The sequence below is a fragment of the Symphalangus syndactylus genome, chromosome 15 (genome assembly GCF_028878055.3).
Source record: "Symphalangus syndactylus isolate Jambi chromosome 15, NHGRI_mSymSyn1-v2.1_pri, whole genome shotgun sequence".
In the NCBI taxonomy this organism is placed as follows: Eukaryota; Metazoa; Chordata; class Mammalia; order Primates; family Hylobatidae; genus Symphalangus; species Symphalangus syndactylus.
In genome coordinates this window covers 74,885,001-74,904,467 of record NC_072437.2, presented here as the reverse complement: position 1 = coordinate 74,904,467, position 19,467 = coordinate 74,885,001, and the positions used below count along the sequence as shown (strand labels likewise).

General features: G+C 52.4%; 1 protein-coding gene and 1 pseudogene across 1 annotated transcript in view; both read right to left on the bottom strand.

Annotated features, from left to right (window-relative positions):
- Positions 1 to 470: 470 nt before the first annotated feature.
- On the bottom strand, positions 471 to 16,245 carry LOC129463753 (sphingomyelin phosphodiesterase 4-like; annotated as a pseudogene).
- Positions 16,246 to 18,724: 2,479 nt separating this feature from the next.
- The window catches only part of LOC129463914 (tubulin alpha-3 chain), an 8,121-nt gene continuing 7,378 nt past the window's right edge, over positions 18,725 to 19,467 (bottom strand). Inside the window, exon 5 of the mRNA XM_055244638.2 lies at positions 18,725 to 19,107. Within this exon, the coding sequence (XP_055100613.1) occupies positions 18,811 to 19,107 (297 nt within the window). The 3' untranslated portion in view covers positions 18,725 to 18,810. The remainder of the gene's footprint in view (positions 19,108 to 19,467) is intronic.

The following is a 19,467-nucleotide window of genomic DNA, read 5'->3' as shown; positions in this document are numbered from 1 at the left end:
AGGGGCTGTCACCTTAAGCATCCCCAGGAGAGGAATGTACTGGGAGTAGGGCCTGCATGGCCCTCACCAGGATCCAGTGAGGCCACAGCCTCTTCTGCTTCTGTGCTGCCACCCCTCCTTCTCCACTCCCTCCCTGGGGCCCAGGCTGCAGGGCTGCCCTGCTATCCCCATGCCAGTGGGACTCACCATTTCTTGGAGAGGCTCTTGGTGGAGACCTTGGGGAACTGCATGGCTTCCTGGTCCCTGGGTGAAGGAAGAGTTAGCAGTGAGCCCCAAACAGGCCCCAGGAATGGGGCTGGGGTGACCAGGCACTTACCTGGGAGAGCTAGACCCAGCCTCCTCTGGGGCCGCCTGAGGCCTCTGGCTCTTTTCCAGGAGGGACTTGAGGTACTGCAGCTGACAGGGACATCAGCATGGTGGGGCCCACGGCAGTGCCAAGTTGTCCAGGGGCACCCCCACCACCCAGGGCCTCAACTCTTGGGCCTGCAGGAGGTTGACATTCCACAACTGGCAGATGAGCACACTGCCAAAGTGTGGTGGGCTTTCACAGGTGCAGGGGCCAGGGTCATTGGGGGGTGTGCTCCCATCACCCCCCAACCACAAGGGTGGGGCTGTGTAGCAAATCCCCCCAGCCTGCTCTGAAGACAGCGGCCAACACGGTCAGGGCTGCTGCAGCCTCCCCATTCAGTCAGCAGCCTCACAGCTCAGGCATAGAGGACATAGCCCAGGGCAAGCAGCAGTGCCAGGGAGGGCCCAACTCAGAACAGAGGCCTCAAAGGTGGCCAGCAGCAGCCAAAGCTAGTAGCTACCCAGGAGGCGCAGGCTGAGCCTGGGGCCATGGGCGTGGCCGGCTGCGTGCCTCTGCCCATGGGGCTTAGCAGGTGCCTGCTGGCCAGCGCAGGCTCATGAAATGGTAAAGAGACAGAAGCTGCCCAGGAAGTCATCCCAGGAACGCACAGCCGCCTGCCATCTGGCCTGCAAAATGATGCACAGAGGCAGGGGGGCGTGGGGTGGTGGTACCACAGGCCTCAGGACAGCAGTGCCCCACCCCCACAGGCCACCCCGGGACTGCACCCTGCGCAGGAGCATCCAGAACCCTCTGAAGAGGCCAGGCTGGCCCTCCTGCCCACTGCGGTGGGTGGCAGATGACCACCGGAAGAGCACACAGACCAAGCTGGCAATCTCGTAGCTCTAAATGGGCTGCAGCTCTGGGTCCCCCTGGTGTACTCAGCGTCAAACCTTCACAGCCCATTGATGATCTATAAACCCAGGCCACAGGGACAGGTCAGAAAACACGGCCCACGCACAACTGAGGAGCGGAGCTGCATCTGTTCACGGGGGAGGAGGGAGCTGGGGACAGGTCAGGGCCCCGCCCATGCACCTCTAGGACCGGGGCCTCTCACCTGGTGCAGACCTCCAGGGGCGTGAGGATGAGTCTGTCCTCACCCACAATGCAGTCGAGGAGCTGCTGCTTTCCATTCTCATCCTGGGTGGTGCCCAAGACGAGTGTGAACTGCTTGAGCTGTGTTTCACTGAGTTGCCAGAGAGAAGCGCCTCTGCTCTCAGCATCAAGGTGAAGGGTGGGGACTGGTCTTCACCCCACCGGCCTCTTAGTGGCACCAAGGGGACACAGACATGACGCTCAAGGTGTGGGCCTGCCTCCCACAACACTGGCTTCAACTGAGTGGGGCCTGGGACTGGTACTTGGCTGACCACAGGCTGAGGGGGAGTGGGTCCTTTGAGGAAAGGGACCCTGATGGCTGTGAGGCAGGCCCCATAGTTCGTACAGGGAATATCTGGGGCAAATACTCCAGGGCCTCCTTCAGGTACTTGTCTGTCTTCCAGACACTGTCCTGCCCCATCTTGTTCAGATCGTTGGCTGGGTAAGAGCCATTGGTGTTCGTGGGGCCAAAGCCCAGCCACGACAGGAAGGAGCAGCCCGGGGGCTCTCTACATACTGGTCTGAGATGGACTTGGCCGTGTACTTGGGCTGCGTGATGAGCTGAGCAAGGTGCAGGATCTGTGAGGGAGGCATGGGCAGGTCACTGGCAGGACAGGCCTGCAGTGCCACCCAGGCAGGCTAGCCAGGGGCCCCAAGAGCAATGCACAGCCAGACGAGCACCAGAAGGAGCAGCTTCTGCCAGAGTACTTTCAAAGACTAAAGGATGCTCTTGGAAATGTGAAATTTCCCAACCAACACTGCCTTTGTTATCAGAAAAAAATCAGACTTCACTGAAATGGGGAAAGATTTGGCCTCAACGCTACGTCCAGCCTCCCTCTTTCCAGCTGGAACACAGCACTCTCCAGGCTCTGCTCCGCCCCACGGCTCCAGGGACCCTGAGGATGGGTGCCGGTGACCCACTCACCAGGATGCGGGCCTTTGCCCCTGAACGTTGGAGTGTGGTTCTCCAGGCTGTAGATGTGGCTCTTCACCTTGAAGGATACATCAGTGACCGCTGGCGGCCACTGTGACAGGAAGCTGCTGGTGAATGTGGGGACCTTGAGCCAGTGCTGGTTGTAGGGGCGGTGACAAGCTCTGGCTGCAGGAACAGCTGCTCACTTGGAAGGCAGGAGACGAACCTGGTGCCCACTTCCAGGGGCACAGAGTACCCAGCTACTGCCTGTGAAATTCTGGGGTGCCTCTGAGGTGTCTGGGGAGCCATGACCCAAGGGTGTCCTCCTAAGGCCCTGCCTGGCAGCGTCTCCCATGCAGTAGGTGGTTGACATGGGGAGGGTGGGTAGGGCAGCTGGTGGTTCACAAAGACCCCCCAGCAGTGTTTGCGGGAGGCAAACACCAGGAGGAGTGACAGAAGCCGATGCCCAACCCAGCCAGGACAAACATAGCAGAGACCAGGCTTGCCTCCTGAGACAGCCGCCAGGAGTCACCAGGGAGAAACGGGGCTGCAGCTGGGACTGCAGCCCCCCTCTGTGGGCACATCTGCAGCCCTTCACTCAGTGCCTGGTGGCTGCAGGGCAGGCGGGGTCCAGCCAGTCTCACACTTCACCATGCAGATGTGTCCCAGGAGTCTGCACAGCACCCTTTGCCAGTGCCCACTTTGAGCACGTGAGTCCCTGTTGCAGAGCTGCCACCCACCAGCAAAGGGCCTGGCCCTGGTCTGGCTGGGTCAGGATCTGCCAGGCTTGCCCAGGCTGAGGACTTACTTTTGGATCATCTTGGCCAGGTTAGGCTGGGCAAAGACTTTGGCCACTCAGAACATCATGAGTGCGTGCTTGGGGCCAACCAAGTCTGTGGGGAGCTCGTGGTTCAGGAAGCCCACGAAGAGCTTGATGTACATCAGGTTCTTCTGGACAAAGCGCGCCCTGGGGAATGAGGTGGCAGGTTGAGGCCAGTCCTCCCACTGGGGGAGGGGCTGCAGCAGTCCATGCCTCTTTAAGACCCCTGCTTGTCCCTGGGCTTCCAAACTCCCTGGCCAAGGCGATAGGGTGTCAGATGATAGCTCATGGGGCCATGGGTGGGCAGAAAGGGCAGGTCAGAGGCAGGTGAGACCCAGGCCCTGTGAGGACGCTGCATCCTTAGCAAGGCTGAGGCCCCTTTCCAAGAGGACTGAGGCCACCATGGCAGAGGCCAGCTCAGAGCCAGAGGGGGGTGAGGGAGGATCCCCCAGAGGATCCAAAGGGAAAGGGCACAAGGGAAGAAGTCAGTGGCCAGGCCAGGTGCCACAGAAGCCTGGGGGTCTGCCACAAGGATCACGCAGGGGATGAGGGGAAAGCGGCCACTGCTTTGCTCTGTGCTGGTGGGGGTCAAAGGATAGTTCGGGGCTCATTGAACATTTGGGCCAGAAGGGGGAGGGGACGGCAGGATGGGTCACCCACTGCTTCCATGAGAAACCAATTCTAGGGCCTGGCAAAGTTGAGCCTAGGAAGGGCTGGTCTGCTCCACAAAGCAGGGCCTGGGAGAGGAGCCCAGGAGGCCACTGGGGCCAGGGCCAGGCTGACCCCAGCACAGGCCGCTGGCTTGGCCTCCACCCACTGGAGCAAGGTCCATCCTAGGGAGCCAGTGGCATGGCTGTGAGAAGAGGAGCTGAGGCTCACCATTTCTTCAACACACACCAGGACTGGGAGTCACTGCCTGGAGCCTGCTTGTCAGGCGCACACCACCGTGGCTACAGGTTGCTCAGCCACATTGCCAGGACCTGTGGGAGGGGTTGTGAGCGGAGGGCCCGGTGGCTGGGGGCCAAATCCTCCACTGGTCTGGAGTCCAGGTCCCAGGCGGCAGCTGGGTGGGACTGACTCTTCCCACTCCCCCAGAGGGCACAGGAGACTCACACAGCCCTGTGAGGTTTGGCTCTCTTGCTGGCCCTTCAGAAGCCAGGGCCATGGGCGAGCTTTTCCCAGCCCAGGGGGTCCAGTGCTCCCTGGCTGGGTAAGGGTAGGAACCTGTTTGGCAGCAGACAGGTGGGACAGGGCAGGGCTTTCGTGTACCTGAGGGTTGGCTTTGGAAACTGAAACAGAACCATGTGGCCCTCCAAGACACCCCTCCTCTCCAAGGCCTCGTGACAATACTTGTTCTCTTCATCCAACCCCAGGGGACCTCCCTCATGAGGGTACACAGCAGACACAGGCACACGTGTGACGGGCCAATACGGCTCTGAATAATGCGTCCAGGGGCCAGTGGCCAAAGCAACGCTGCAGGAAGGAGTTTCTGCCAGACCAACCTCGGGATGGTGGCCCTGCAGGCAATAGGGAGGGTCACCTGCTGCTTGGCCTGGTAAGGAGGCCTTGCTCATAGATGAGTCTGGGGCTCAGCAACAAGGGTTGGATCTGCTGGGGGAGAGCACCAGGCACCTCCGAGAGGTCAGAGATGACCTTAGCACCATTCCTCAGAGGAAGAAACCAAGGTTCAGAGAGGTCAGGGAACATCCCAGGAACACAGCACACAGGCGGCCAAGCCAGTGCAACTCCTGCACACACCACCTCAGTCCCACACAAATAGCCCACTCTGCTGGCCCTGGTGGGCGGGAGTCAGGGCCACCACAGCCCTTCTCCAGACAGGGGTGGGGAGGAACAAGAGATGGCAGCACGGTAGGGTGTCTCTGGCCAGCCTGCAGAGAGGCTCTGGGAGCCAGAGATCACCTGGCAGCCCTGCCGGGCCATCTGGGCAGGGTGAAAAAGCAGCTGCCTAGCCCTCCAGAGGCTTCACATCCTATGTGAGCAGGAAGGGACTCCCCTCACCCTGCCCCCCACCATGCCCTGTGGTGAGGTCGCTATGGGTGACACCTGAAGAGCGGCAAGAGGAGCAGATAGCAGCTGCAGGAAGCCACAAGGGCCACCCACTATTTCAACTCCTTCAGGGGGCTGGTGGCATGGGATTGGGAGGAGAGCGAGGCCTGCTCTGACTTCAGGCTTTTGGCAAAGACATGCAGATGCTTCAGTAGCAGGTGCACCACCAGCACGTGCTACTCAGTGGGCCTGAACCACTGCTAGGTGGAGGAAGAGGGGGTCAGGGATGGGAAGGACTGCGGTGCCCACAGCACTCGGCCTCCAGGTCTGACCACATCCTTCCCTGGGCCATTTGCTCTGCTTCCACACAGGAGGCGTGAGCCAGGCTGGTAGTGGGGCCACGGTGCCCTGGGACACCACTGTGCCTGGCACCCAGCAGATCAACTTGCACTGCTTGGTCTAAACTGCAACCAGCTCGTGGTAGGGGAGCACTTGGCCTAACACCCACACAGCCCACCCTGGGGAGGGCTCGCTAAGCAGACACATCCGTAGGGGGCCTCCCAGCCCTGACCCCTCCCCTCCCCACCGCTGCGCACCTGCAGTGGGTGGCACAGGATAGACCTCACCAGGCTGTGGCCTTGGGCACTGCTTGATCCTCAGGGCAGGAGAAGGCTGGCGTCACCCCCAAGCTCTAGATCCAGGGTCTCCCACCTGCCTCCCAGATGTGTGCAGAAAGCACATGGAACCCAGGTGCGGTGCCTCAGACCTGGAATTCCAGCACTTTGGGAGGCCGAGACAGGAAGATCGCTAACGCCGGGAGTTTGAGATTAGCCTAGGCAACACAGGGAGACCCTGTCTCCACGAAAGATTTTTAAAAGTGAGCTGGGTGTGGTGGTGCACACCTATAGCCTTAGTGACTCAGGGGGCAGGGGTGGGAGGATCACTTGAGCCCAGGAGTTCAAGGGTGCAGTAAGCTAGGATCATGCCATTGCACTCCAGCCTGGGTGACATAGTAAGACCCTGTTGAAAAAATAAAACCCCATGGCTTCACTTTCCTCCCCAATTCCTTCCACCTGCTCCTGATTCTGGACACAGCCCGACTGAGGCTCAGCCCAGGAGAAGCTCCAGGCGTCACTTCCTCTGTTGCCCATAGGCCGGTGGTCAGGAAAGCCCCGAGGCGAGCACAGTCAAGTGGATAAGGCAAACTTTTGATTTGCAACACAAGCAGGATCCTGGCAACCTAGCCGGAGAGGAGAGCCTTTCTGCCGGCTGTGGGCTTCCTCTGGTTGCTCAGCATTAGGAGGGCAGGTGGGAGCATCCAGTGGATGAGGGCAGAGGACTGGGGGCGCTGAGGGCGGGACCCTGAGTCTGAGTGGATGTGCTTGCCTCTCCACACTTGCCCCTCAGCCCTTTGGGCCTCAACACATCTGCTGAGGCTGCTGCAGGGCATGGCCTCCAGGTATATCCTGGGAGGCTGCAGACCCCGCAGGGGTCACCGTCCACATCACAGTCCACTCAAGTCTCCATCAGGAAAATGTCCCACAGGTCCAGGTGACACCCCACAGATAGTGGCTGAGTCTGAGGATCGAGCTACGGGGTGAGGGGTATTTCCTTCTTTCTTGAGACAAGGTCTCTGTCTGTCACCCAGACTGGAATGCAGTGGCGTGATCCCGGCTCACCGTAGCCTCTGCCTCCTGGGCTCAAGGGATTCTTCCACCTCAGCCTTCTGAGTACCTGGGACCACAGGTACACACCACCACACCCGGTTAATTTTTGTATTTTTTTTGTAGACACAGGGGTCTTGCCATGTTGCCCAGGCTGGTCTCAAACTCCTGAGCTCGCCCCCTGCCCTCCACCAGGAACTAGAGAACTATGCCCACCTGTTGTTTGGCTTCTGAGTGAGGGGTGGATGGTGAGTCTCTATTCCCACCATCCAGCCTGTGCAGTCTCTCTCAGGATAAGAAGCAGTAGGCTGAGCAGGGTCAGAAGCAGGAGGTGGGAACAAAAACTGTGGAAACATACCTTGGTGTGAGGGGACTGCATTTTTTGGCACATCTCCAAGGAATACTAGTGAAGCCACATTTCAACAAAAGCCTGCAAAAAAGTACTAGCTAGTCAAATTATTCTCAACAATGCTGCCAAGACCGTTCAGTGGGGAAAGGACAGTGCCTCTAACAAGAGCTGAGAGCACAGAATAGCCACATGCAGAACAGTAAAGCCGGGCCCTTCCTTCACACCGTCACCAAAAACTAAAAGTCAGTAAGCAGCCCAAGGATAAGAACTAAAACCAGAAACTCTCAGAATAAAACATGGGAGAAAGCTTCATGACACTGGATTTGGCAGTGATTAATTAGATAGGATGCCCAAAGCACAGGCAACAAAAGAAGAAAAAAAAAAAAAACAACTAGGCTTCATCAGAATCACTCTTGAGTATTGAAAGATACTACTGATAGAGTAAAAAGGCAACCAGCAGATGTGGTGGCTGATGCCTGTCATCCCAGCACTTTGAGAGGCTGAAACAGGTGGATGACTTGAGGCCAGGAGTTCAAGATCAGCCTGGCCAACATAGTGAAAATCTGTCTCTACAAAAAATACAAAAATTAGCTGGGTGTGGTGGGACACATCTATAGTCTCAGCTACTTGGGAGTCTGAGGTGGGAGGATCGCTTGTTCCCAGTAGTTTGAGGCTGCAGTGAGCTGAGATTGTGCCACTGCACTCCAGCCTGGGCAACAGAGTGAGACCCTGTCTCAAACAAAAAAGAAAAACACAAGCAACTCAAGTGTCCACTGGGAGATGAATGGATACACATAATGTGGTACATCCACACAATGGAACACTATTCAGCCTTAAAAAGGAAGGACATTCTGACACAGTCTGTAACATGGATTAATCTTGAGTTCATTTTGCTAAGTGAAGCATGCCAGTCACACAAATAAGTACTGCGCTGCTGCAGATAAATACTCTAGATATGAGATCTAGGAGTCAAATCCGTAGAAACAGAAGGCAGAATAGTGATTGCCAGGGGATGGGTGGGGAATTGTTTAATGGTTCGGTTTCTTTTGTTGTTGTTGTTAAAAGAGGCGGAGTCTCACTATGTTGGCCAGGCTGGTCTCAAACTTCTGGCCTTGAGCAATCCTTCCCTCCTTGGCCTCCGAAAGTGCTAGGATTACAGGTGTGAGGCCTCCATGCCCGAGCCGATTCAATGTCAAGTTTTGCAAGGTGAAAAGCATTCTGGAGATGGGATGCACAGCAATGTGAATGTACTTAACGCTACTGACTGTACACTTGGAAATGGTTAAAACAGTCCATTTTATGTTATGTATATGTTAAAATTAAAATTTTTTTCTTAATTAAACAAAAAGGGCCAGGTGTGGTGGCTCACACCTGTAATCCTAGCACTTTGGGAGGCTGAGGCAGGCAGATTGCCTGAGGTTAGGAGTTTGAGATCAGCCTGAACCAACATGGTGAAACCCAATCTGTACTATAAATGCAAAAATTAGCTAGGCGTGGCAGTGGATGCCTGTAATCCCAGCTACTCGGGAGACTGAGGCAGGAGAATTACTTGAACCCAGGTGGAGGTTGCAGTGAGCCAAGATCTCACCATTGCACTCCAGCCTGGGTGGCAGAAAGAGACTCTTTCTAAAAAAAAAACTTTAATGCTTTGGTCTAGAAAACAACAGAAGCTTCCAGTTCTGCTCTATAAGCCTGTGTCATGGTCTCCTGCCCACTTCATGGCCAGCACAGCCCACAGTCCACACACCAGAGACCCATCTGGGCACCATGGTCCCCTCTGAGCGGGAGTGATGGTTCCTACCATTCCACCCCTGGAGGAAGCTGTGAAATGACATGGAGGCTTCAAAAAGTGCAGCACCCCACATACTAGGAATTCTGTACAAGGTGGGAGAAAGAATCCTATCTTATCTACATGCCAGGCTGTCAACAGTGAGGCTGTGGCTACCAGGTCAACCCTAGGATCCAGTGTCAGAAGCAGCACCTGCGGAATCTTTCTAAGGTGTGCCTAGAAGACGCAGCCAGGACCTGAGAGATGGCCAGCACTCAGGAAGCGAGCCAGCCCACACCATCCTGAGAGGCTGCAGCCCCTCTGGGCAGACAGGGGACTCTGTCACCTACTACTCACATCCTCTGAATCAACTGAAGGCCTGTGGAGGCTGCACAGACCCCTCACCATTCAGTCATAAAAATGCTACTGGGGCAGGGCTTAATATCCACATGGTGGTAATCACAGGAAACATCTCCAACAACACAGGAGATGGACACCAAAAGACTCTGCAACAATTATATCACTATGGGCAAAATGAAACAACTCCCATGGACGGGATCCTGGGATGGAAAACATTGTCAGTGACATATGATTTATTTTATGTTTTCTAAATGTCATAGCAGGAAAATATCAACAATTTAGAATCAGCCCCTGGCTGAGGGGCCGTCTCTGGGACTCTCCTGCACATAGTGGAAGGTGGCTGAACACTCTCTTTTCTTTCTTTTCTTTTCTTTTCTTTTCTTTTCTTTTCTTTTCTTTTCTTTTCTTTTCTTTTCTTTTCTTTTCTTTTGCAGTGGCACAATCTCAGCTCACTGCAGCCTCTGCCTCCCAGTTCAAGTGATTTTCCTGCCTCAGCCTCCTGAGTAGCTGGGACTACAGGTGGCTGCCAGCATGCCTGGCTAGTTTTTGTATTTTTACTAGAGACAAGCTTTTACCATGTTCGCCAGGCTGGTCTCGAACTCCTGACCTCAGGTGATCCACCCACCTCAGCCTCCCAAAGTGCTGGGATTACAGGCGTGAGCCACCACACCCACTGGCTGAACAGTTTCTTTTGAAACAGAAGTTGAGACCAGCCCAGCTCTCACCAGGAGCAGAGTTTCTGACCTCCAGATCTCATGGGAGGTGGGAGATGTTTCACTTTAGGAGGCTAGTGTGGTGGAGGCTATAGGAAGCAAAGGGCATGGCTGGTGTCCTGAGGGAGACACAGAAACAGGTCCAAGTTACAGGCTCCCGCTGGCCTGGCCAGGGGCAATCTGGACATCAAAATCAATGGCAGTAGGGACTGATTGCAACTTATTCAGTAGCACAATGCTCCCCCCGCCCTGTTGATCCACACTGATATCCCTGAATAAATAAATAGCAAACAGAAGTCTTCCTTACCACAGAGTGACCACAGACCCACTAATCAATGTAGGAGGGATGAAGTTAGAGAACCACCATTTGGCAACCGCCCTATTAAGAGCTGATTTGGTCCAGAATCAACACTGAGGTCAGGCATGGGGGCTCACACCTATAATCTCAGCACTTTGGGAGACCAAGGCAGGAGGATTTCTTGAGACCAGGCATTTGAGACCAGCCTTGGCAAGAAAGTGAGACCCTGTCTCTACAAAACCATTAAAACATAAAATAGCTGGACACGGTGGCATGTGCCTGTAGTCCTAGCTACTCAGAAGGCTGAGGAGGGAGAATGGCTTGGGCCCAGGAGTTGAGGCTACAGTGACATATGATCACGCCAACTTCACTCTAGCCTGGGGTGACAGAGCAAGACCCTGTTTCTAAATAAGAAATTTCCAGCCTGGGCAACATAGCAAAACCCTGTCTCTACAAAAATACAAAAATTAGCTCGGTGTGGTGGTGCCCGCCTGTAGTCCCAGATACTTAGGGGGCTGAGGTGGGAGGATCACTTGAGCACAGGAGGTTAAGACTGCCATGAGCCGAGATCACACCACCTCACTCCAGCCTGGGGTGAGAGAACAAGACCCTGTCTCAAAATAAAATCAGTTTGAAAAAAGGAGAGGATCAACAGCAGATGCTAATACTAGTGATAATTACAAAGTCTCCATACATCTTCCTGGTAAATCCTCATTGCCTTTTTTTTTTTTCTAAGACAGGTTCTCATTCTGTTGCCCATGCTGGAATGCAATGATGCAATCACAGCTCACTGCAACCTCAGCCTCCTAGACTTAGGCCTCCCAAGTGGCTGGACCACAGGTGCGCACCGCCATGCCTGACTAATGTTTTTCTTTTTAGTAGAAACAAAGTCATGTTATGTTGTCCAGGCACTCATTACTAATTTTTTTTTGAGATAAGATCTCCCTCTGTAGCCCAGGCTGGAGTATAGTGGCATGATCTTGGCTCACTGCCACCTCTACCTCCAGGGTCAAAGCGATCCTCCCACCTCAGCCTTCGAAGTAACTGGAATTAAAAGTGCACGCCACCATGCCTGATGTAAATTTTGGGTAGAGATGAGGTTTTGCTATGTTGTCCGGGCTGGTCTGGCACTCCTGAACTCCAGTGATTCCCCCTGCCTTGGCCTCCCAAAATGCTGGGATTACAGGCATGAGCCACCACGCCTGGCTTCATGACTATTTAATCTGGGCACAAAGTATTTATTTTACAGGGACAAACCAGGCCGACGCCCTTTTGCCCAGTGATAAAGCTAACATCACCAGCAATGGGGCAAAGGGGCACTGCGGGCCTCCTGATGAGACACTTGGCAAGGACCAGATGTCTCATCACTGCAGTGCTACTGCCAACAAAGCCCAAGCTGAGATCAGACAGCCCAAGGGGCGGCCCCAGGCAAGCCCCAGCTAATATCAGACAGCCCAAAGGGTGGCCGCATGCTTTGGAGGGGTCAGGATCAGGGAAGACAGAAAGGCCGAGGGACGATTCTGACTGAAGGGGATAGAAACATCACCACATCACCGCACACAGTGGGCGAGGCTGTACTGGACCCCAGCTGGGTAACGGGCATGAGTGGAGTAGCTAGTGATGAACCCCGAGTGGGCTCTGATGACTAGGTGCAGCCTAGTAGCAATACTAAATTCCTGGTGTGGTTATAAGCACTGTGAATATATAGTATAATGCGTTCACTTCTAGGAAATATACTGAAATACTAAGAGGTCAAGGGGTGTCTATTCTGTAGCTTACTCATATTGGCTTAGGGAAAAAAACGCATACAATAGAGATGGGATAAAACAGATGCAGCAAAGTGTTAGCAATTTGGAAATCTGGGTGAAGGGTCTATGAAAGTGTTTTGTTTTGTTTTGTTTCTTTTTTTTCTTGAGACAAGATCTTATTCTGCTACCCCAGGCTAGAGTGCAGTGGCACAATCATAGCTCACTGTAACCTTGAACTCCTGGGCACAAGTGATCCTCCCACCTCAGTCTCCTGAGTAGCTGAGAGCGTCATTGTGCATCACCATGCTTGGCTAATTTTATTTTTTGTAGGAACAAGGTCTCCCTATGTTGCCCACACTGATCTCAAATTCCTGGTCTCAAGGAATCTTCCTGCCTTGGCCTCCCAAAGTGTTGAGATTACAGGCATGAGCCATCATGCTTGGTCTGAACGTTCTTTTTATTATCTGTGGAAACTTTTCTGTAAGCCTGAAATTATTTCAAAATAAAAAGTTAGCTAGGTGTGGTGGCTTGCACTTGTAATCCCAGCTACTTGGGAAGCTGACGCAGGAGGATTGCTGAGGCCAGGAGTTCAAGACCAGCTTAGGCAACACAGGGAGGCCTCCTCCTATATCTCTACAGAAAAAAAAAAAATTGTTTTTTTAAGTTAGCCGGCTGTGGTGATGCATGCCCATAGTCACTGAGGTGAGAGAATGGCTTCAGTGATGATTGTGCCACTGCATTCCAGTCTGTGTGATAGACTAAGATTCTGTCTTTAAGAAAAATAATGGCTAAGCCAGGTGCAGTGGCTCAAGCCTATAATTCCAGCACTTTGGGAGGCTGAGGTGGGCAGATCACTTGAGGTCAGGAGTTCAAGACGAGCTTGGCCAACATGGTGAAACCCCATCTCTATTAAAAATACAAAAATTAGCTGGGGGTGGTGACAGGTGCCTGTAGTCCCAGTTACTCAGGAGACTGAGCCAGGAGAATCACTTGAACCTGAGGCAGAGGTTGCAGTGAGCTGAGATTTTGCCACTGCACTCTAGCCTGGGAAAGACAGCGAGACCCTGTCTCCAAAACAAATCAAAAAAACAAACGTAATGCCTGAGTGTGGTGGCTCATGCCCATAATCCCTGCACTTTGGGAGGCTGAGGCAGGAGGATCACTTGAGCCCAGGAGTTCCAGACCAGCCTGGGCAACATAACTAGACCCATCTTACAAAAAGTAAAAGCTGGGTGTGGGGGTGCAGCATGCCTATAGTACCAGCTACTTGGGATGCTGAAGTAGAAGGATCGCTTGAGCTCGGGAGGTCGATGTTGTGCTGCACTTCAGCCTGGGTGACCAAGCTAGACCCTGTCTCAAAAAGAAAAAAAAATGAAGAAGAAGAAGGCTGGGGGCGCAGTGGCTCACTGTCTCCCACCTATAATCCCAGCACTTTGGGAGGCTGAGGTGGGCAGATCAGTTGAGGTCAGGAGTTCAAGACCAGCCTGGCCAACATGGTGAAACCCTGTCTCTACTAAAAATACAAAAATTAGCCGAGGGTGGTGGCACATGCCTGTAATCTCAGCTACTCAGGAGACTGTGGTGGGAGAATTACTTGAACCTGGGAGACTGAGGTTGCAGTGAGTCGAGATCGTGCCACCGCACTCCAGCCTAGGTGACACAGTGCGACTCCATCTCAAAAAATATATATTTTTATATACAAAATATATATAATTTATATATTTTATATAATATATATTATATATTTTATATATATTATATATTTTTATATATATTTTATATATTATATATTATATATTTTTATATAATATATAATATATATTTTATTATATATTATATATTTTATATATTTATATGTATATTACATTTTGTATATTATATATTATCTATAATATATAATATATATTATAGATAATATAATATAATATATATAACATACATAATATATATTATATAATATATAATATATATTATATATATTTTATATATATTTTTTTATATATTATATATTATATATTTTGTATATAATATATAATATATATTTAAAGATATAATTGATACATATAATTGATATAATATAATTGATATATAAATAATTGTACATTATATATTTATTATATATAATTTATATATTATGTATATAATTTCTAAAAGAAAAAATTAAAAAGACCCAAAATGTTAAAACAGGCCAAAAAAAAAAAAAAAAAACAGGCACAAAAAAACCACTTGGCAGCTGAATTGTGCATCTGACAGGATATGAATCAGCTTCACCTCCAAGTCCTCCACAGGATCAGCAACATTTCAGGGTCACTGATCACTGCCGCCACCTCGGCAGCGTCTCCTCCCTGCCACTCCCTTTCTCCCCGCCACTCTCTGGGGCATCTGTTCACATGTGTGAATTACAGGTAGAGGTTCGGCCTGGTCTGCACATGCTAGCAGATTTGGGATGGGCCAGCATCTGCAGGAAGGGGCCTGCATGCAGCCTCCCTGGGAAGGCGATGGGCCAGAGAGATTGAGGAGGGTCAGAGGTGCATGGGCAGCTGCTGCTGGAGCACGAGGTTCTCCTGGAAAGTCAGCCAGGAGGCCCTGGGTTAGGGCCCACTGAGGCCCCAGCACAGCCAGACATGAGAAGCCTTGGTTCACACTCCCCACCTGTGCAGTCCGGCATCAGGCTCAGCCTGTTTGGACAGGCACAACAGGTTCCTTGGCCAGACCTTCCCCATCAAGACCTGCTCATAACAATCAGGGCAGCTTTACCTGGGAGCTGATGAGGGTCTGGCTTCCCTGGGCTGGAGGAGAGTGTAGGGGGGCACATTGCCTTCAGTGGGCAGGAACCACAACAGGTACCTGTCCATCAGGATGAAGTAGGCACATCTGAAGTACAGACGTGGAGGGACACAGGGAGTGGCTGGAAAACCAAGCTATTTGTTAGCGTGGGCTCTGGGCACTGCCTGGCTACCAAGCACTGGCAAGTGCAGGGAAGCCCAGGGCCATGGCCCACTCCTCCCAGCAGGAGGCATCTCTTCCCTACCTTTTGAGTGACGAGGCTCAAGGCAAAGGACAATAGGTAATACTCCAACAGATCTGACAGCAGTGTCGGGCAAACACACAGGGTTGCTGGGCCACCCACCAAGTGTCAAGTGCTGGGCCACCCACAGCCTTCCTACCTCAGGGCCACCAAAGGATACTCAGGACTAGATTCAGGCCGAGGTCCCCAGTGAGGGGAAACCGGACCTTGTTGTGGTACAGGGGACTGCCGGGGAGGATGCAGTCCTGGATGGACGCCTTCACAGGACCCCTGCAGAGAGATGCAGCGAGGCTGTGGGCAGGTGCTGGAACATAGTGCCTGATACGTGGTGCCCCATGCACAGCAGCCCTTTGGGAAGGCTGCTGGGGAAAAGACCTGCAAACAGAACCCACCTGTGGGGACAGTGCCTGTATCTGAGCAGTGCCTATACAAGAGTCTTTGCTTAGAACTTCTCCTACCATCTCATAAAAGGCTGCAGACAGCAAGGGTAGCAGCCATGCAATACCCATCTCCTTTGTCTCTCAACCCCCAGAGCAAATCACTCCTCAATTTGTCCTTGGAAGACTGGAGGAGACTGCCCATCACCCCAGGGCTGTGCGAGGTCCACTGTCCCGAGCACCACTCCCACCACTGTGGTTTACTTACAGGCAGGAAGGAGTTGGGAAAGTCAAACTTACAGTCTTCAGCTTGAAGCTTATAAACCAACTTCATTGTTGGGCCATTGAACATGAAATTGACCAAACAAACAAAAACAGGCAAATAAACTGCAAATTATCTTGCTTTGATTGTTTCTTAAGAAATCAAGAGAGTGATTTAAAGGTGGAATCACCGTGAGAAAGCACTCAGCCTCTCTCAGGTGACAAACCTACCTTCCCAGGATTGAGAAACTCCATCATGATGCTGTACTCCTCAGGATCCACATGCCCCTGTAAGCAGTGGAGGTTCCAGCCAACGAGGACACCATCTAGGCTGCCGAAAATGCTCTCTACCAGACATGGGAAGATGGTTTGCAGCTCCTCAAACAGTATGTGGTGAGGCCGCAGCCAGGACCAGCACCCACTCCTGCCCTGGCTCCAGTCCTGCACTGCCTGCTGCCCAGCTCCCTCTGAGGAAGCCACTCCCTGGCTGAGACCCATGGAATCAGCCCTGCACCCAAAGGAATCCTGGTGTGATGGTGCCAATGAGAAGAGAAGCTTTGGATTCTTCCAGTGTGGTACATGGCATACCAAGCAGCGTTACTTTAGACTTGGGCCAGTTAAGTAAGTCAGCCTCTTAACAAGATACATTTTTGTGTGTGATAGAAGACTAAGAAAATAAAATAAAAGCAATGAAGAAAACAAAAAATATAAAATAAAAAAATAAAATAAACAAAATACATTTTTTTTGAGACAGGGTCCTCGCTCTGTTGCCCTGGCTGGAGCGCAATGGTGCAATCACAGCTTACTGCAGCCTTAACCCCAGTGTCTGGGAAGATGCAAGGCCCCAGCCAGGGTTTGAGCCTGCAGGGGGAACATGCAGCTAACCAAGTCAGAGTGGTCAAGGCACTCTCTCAGTCAGGACAAAGGAAAAGCTGGGGGGATGAAATGGAGGATCCAAGACTGTGAATCAAGCAGGGGACACATGCCCTGGTTAGAGCCCACGGGGCAGACCCTGCCAGGCTGGAGCAGAGGAGAGCCCTGGCCAAGGCACTGCACGTGGAGGGCTGTGACCCCACAGGCAAGCCTGCTACCCGGGCACATTTGTCCCCTCAAGGGTCCTCTCAGTCGGTCTTGCTAATGCTGTCAACACCCTGAGCCCAGGGAAATCCATTAAAGTAAAGCTCTGGCCCAAGTGTCCTTGCAGGTCTTTCTTGGCTATCTTCACAGAAAAGAGTAAAGTAAGCAAATTACAAATCAAAGAAACTCTGAACCCGTGGTCTTCATCTGAGTGAGACTCCGGCAGTCAGAAGGAAAGTCTCAAGCATTCAGACTGTGACAGGAACCCAGTTGTGGAATCACCAGCTAAACCCAAGAGGAAGAGGCTTGGCCACTGTTTGCAGTGGCCAAGGTAGGTAGGAAACAACGTAAGAGCTTCCAAAATCAAAATCAGAAACCCGATTCCAGGACTTGATGACTGCAATACTTCCTGCCTATCACTGTCTGGGGCAGCTCAGATGCACAGTCCAGCGTGAACACACCTAGAGGATGAGGCGGCGAGCCCGTTGCTGCTGCCACTGCTGGCACCGTGAGGGCAGACCAGGTTTGCTGTCCAGGCCAGGTGTGGACCGGCCATGCCTACCGTTCCCTAAATGGACCTGTGGTGTGTGTCCTTTCAAAACGTTCCCTTGGCAGTGTGCTCTCTGCATGGCTTTGCTCCTGGGACACATCCTAAAGGGTCCCCTGCACACACTGCCAAGGGCTTCTGGGACATGACCTGTCTTCAGTGGTTCTGGGCCTCAGGACTCAGGGCTGATGCAGGGTCTCTAGCTGAAGTGGCTTTGATGGAAATGTGTAGACACCAGTGTTACTCAAGGAGCATGAGGACAGTAGGTGTTGCAGTTACGGGGCTCGCCCATTCCTAATCATTGTGCTTTGTGTCTCCTCAGAGAGAAACAAAGGCAGCACTGCCCTCAGGGGGACATTGGCCCTGGTGGAACGCAGCAGCCACAAAGGATCCAGCCAGAGGATGCCCCACCTGCCCAGCACTACCAGGCTGCCCAAGGGGGGTGGGCATGGGAAGAGCCCTACACGGAGAAGCACCTAGGATAGGGCAGAGACTTGTCACATCACTGTCCCCAGCAAAGGCTATATGTTGTCTCCTTCAGTTGACGATAAACTTTTCTGAGATGCAGAGCATCCAGTCAGACATTCTCTACCTTTTTTTTATTATATAAAGGCACAGACTTAGAATGACATTTTTGTGCCATTCCTTGTTGTGCCACAGCTGAACTAACCAGGTCTCTTCGCCATGGGTCAACTTCCTGGACCTGATTTGGGTTCTGAGAAAAGGCATTTGGATTGCCAGATCTTCTATAAAGACGTCAGCAAGCTTCACTTGAACTGAAAGGTGGGAGGTTTTCTATCAAGACGGTTGATTGACGGTGCTGAGGGGCAGAGTGGCCGTCTGTGTGCATGGAGGGCAAACGCTGTCTTCCAGGTTACTGTGGAAGGCTGGGTGTGTTGTGACCTTCTGTGGGTCACGAATGCTGTGCAGAACACAGTAACACTCTTTCCCCCTTCTAAAATGTCCTGACCTTACACATTTGACCCACAGCTTTAGGGATTTCATGGACAAGCCCCATCCACAGACCTCAGATTTAAACACTCCACCTGTAGACTCTTCCTTTTAGCCAGCATCACCCATCAATAGAGAAGCCCTCAAAATTGCAAATTCAATTGAAAACCCTGACTCTGCTTTCCTAGAATTTAGGAAATCTATACACTGAACACTTGGCTTTGAAGAAACAGTTTTCTCCATGTCAAGTTACTTCCGTAGCAGCTCCTTAAGTACGTACCGTCCGGCTGCACCCAACCCCACACCAGCAGGGCAGGCTGGCGCCCCACCATTATCCATGCCAGCTCTGGGGGTCCCACCTGCTCCTGCAGGCAGAGCTAAGCAGCACGACATACAGAGGTCTTGGTTTTATACAGAACCTTTAATTGCAGAGAACTTGAAAGCAGCCATACTGGGGGTGGCAGTGGAGAACCCACCACACCCTCCCCTCAGTATTCTTCACCTTCTTCAGCCTCAGCTTCCACGGAATCCACGCCCACCTCTTCATAATCCTTCTCCAGAGCTGCCAGGTCCTCGCGGGCCTCGGAGAACTCCCCCTCCTCCATGCCTTCTCCCACGTACCAGTGCACAAAGGCCCGCTTGGCATACATGAGATCGAACTTATGGTCCAGGCGGGCCCAGGCCTCCGCGATGGCCGTGGTGTTGCTCAGCATGCACACGGCCCGCTGCACCTTGGCCAGGTCTCCCCCAGGGACCACTGTGGGGGGCTGGTAGTTAATGCCCACCTGCCAGAGAAGAGGAAGAAACAAGTCCGTGAAGCTTATATCAAACCTAGAAATGGTGGTTACTTTTCCTCGAACAGAAGACACCCTGTAGGTGAACAGGAGAATTCTCAGTTCACCCCACAAATGTCACTAAGCCCTTCTCTGTGCCAGGCAGGGTGACAGTTCCAGACAACATATGTTGCCCAGGCTGGCCTCAAACTCCTGGGCTCAATTGATCCACCCACCCCAGCCTCCCAAAGTGCTAGGATTACAGGCATGAGGCAGCATACCCAGCACTTTTTTTTTTTTTTTTTTTTTTTTTTTAGAATAAGGCACTTTCTAGATTCTTGTGCCCCTTTCTTGGGTGGTAGAATTCATATG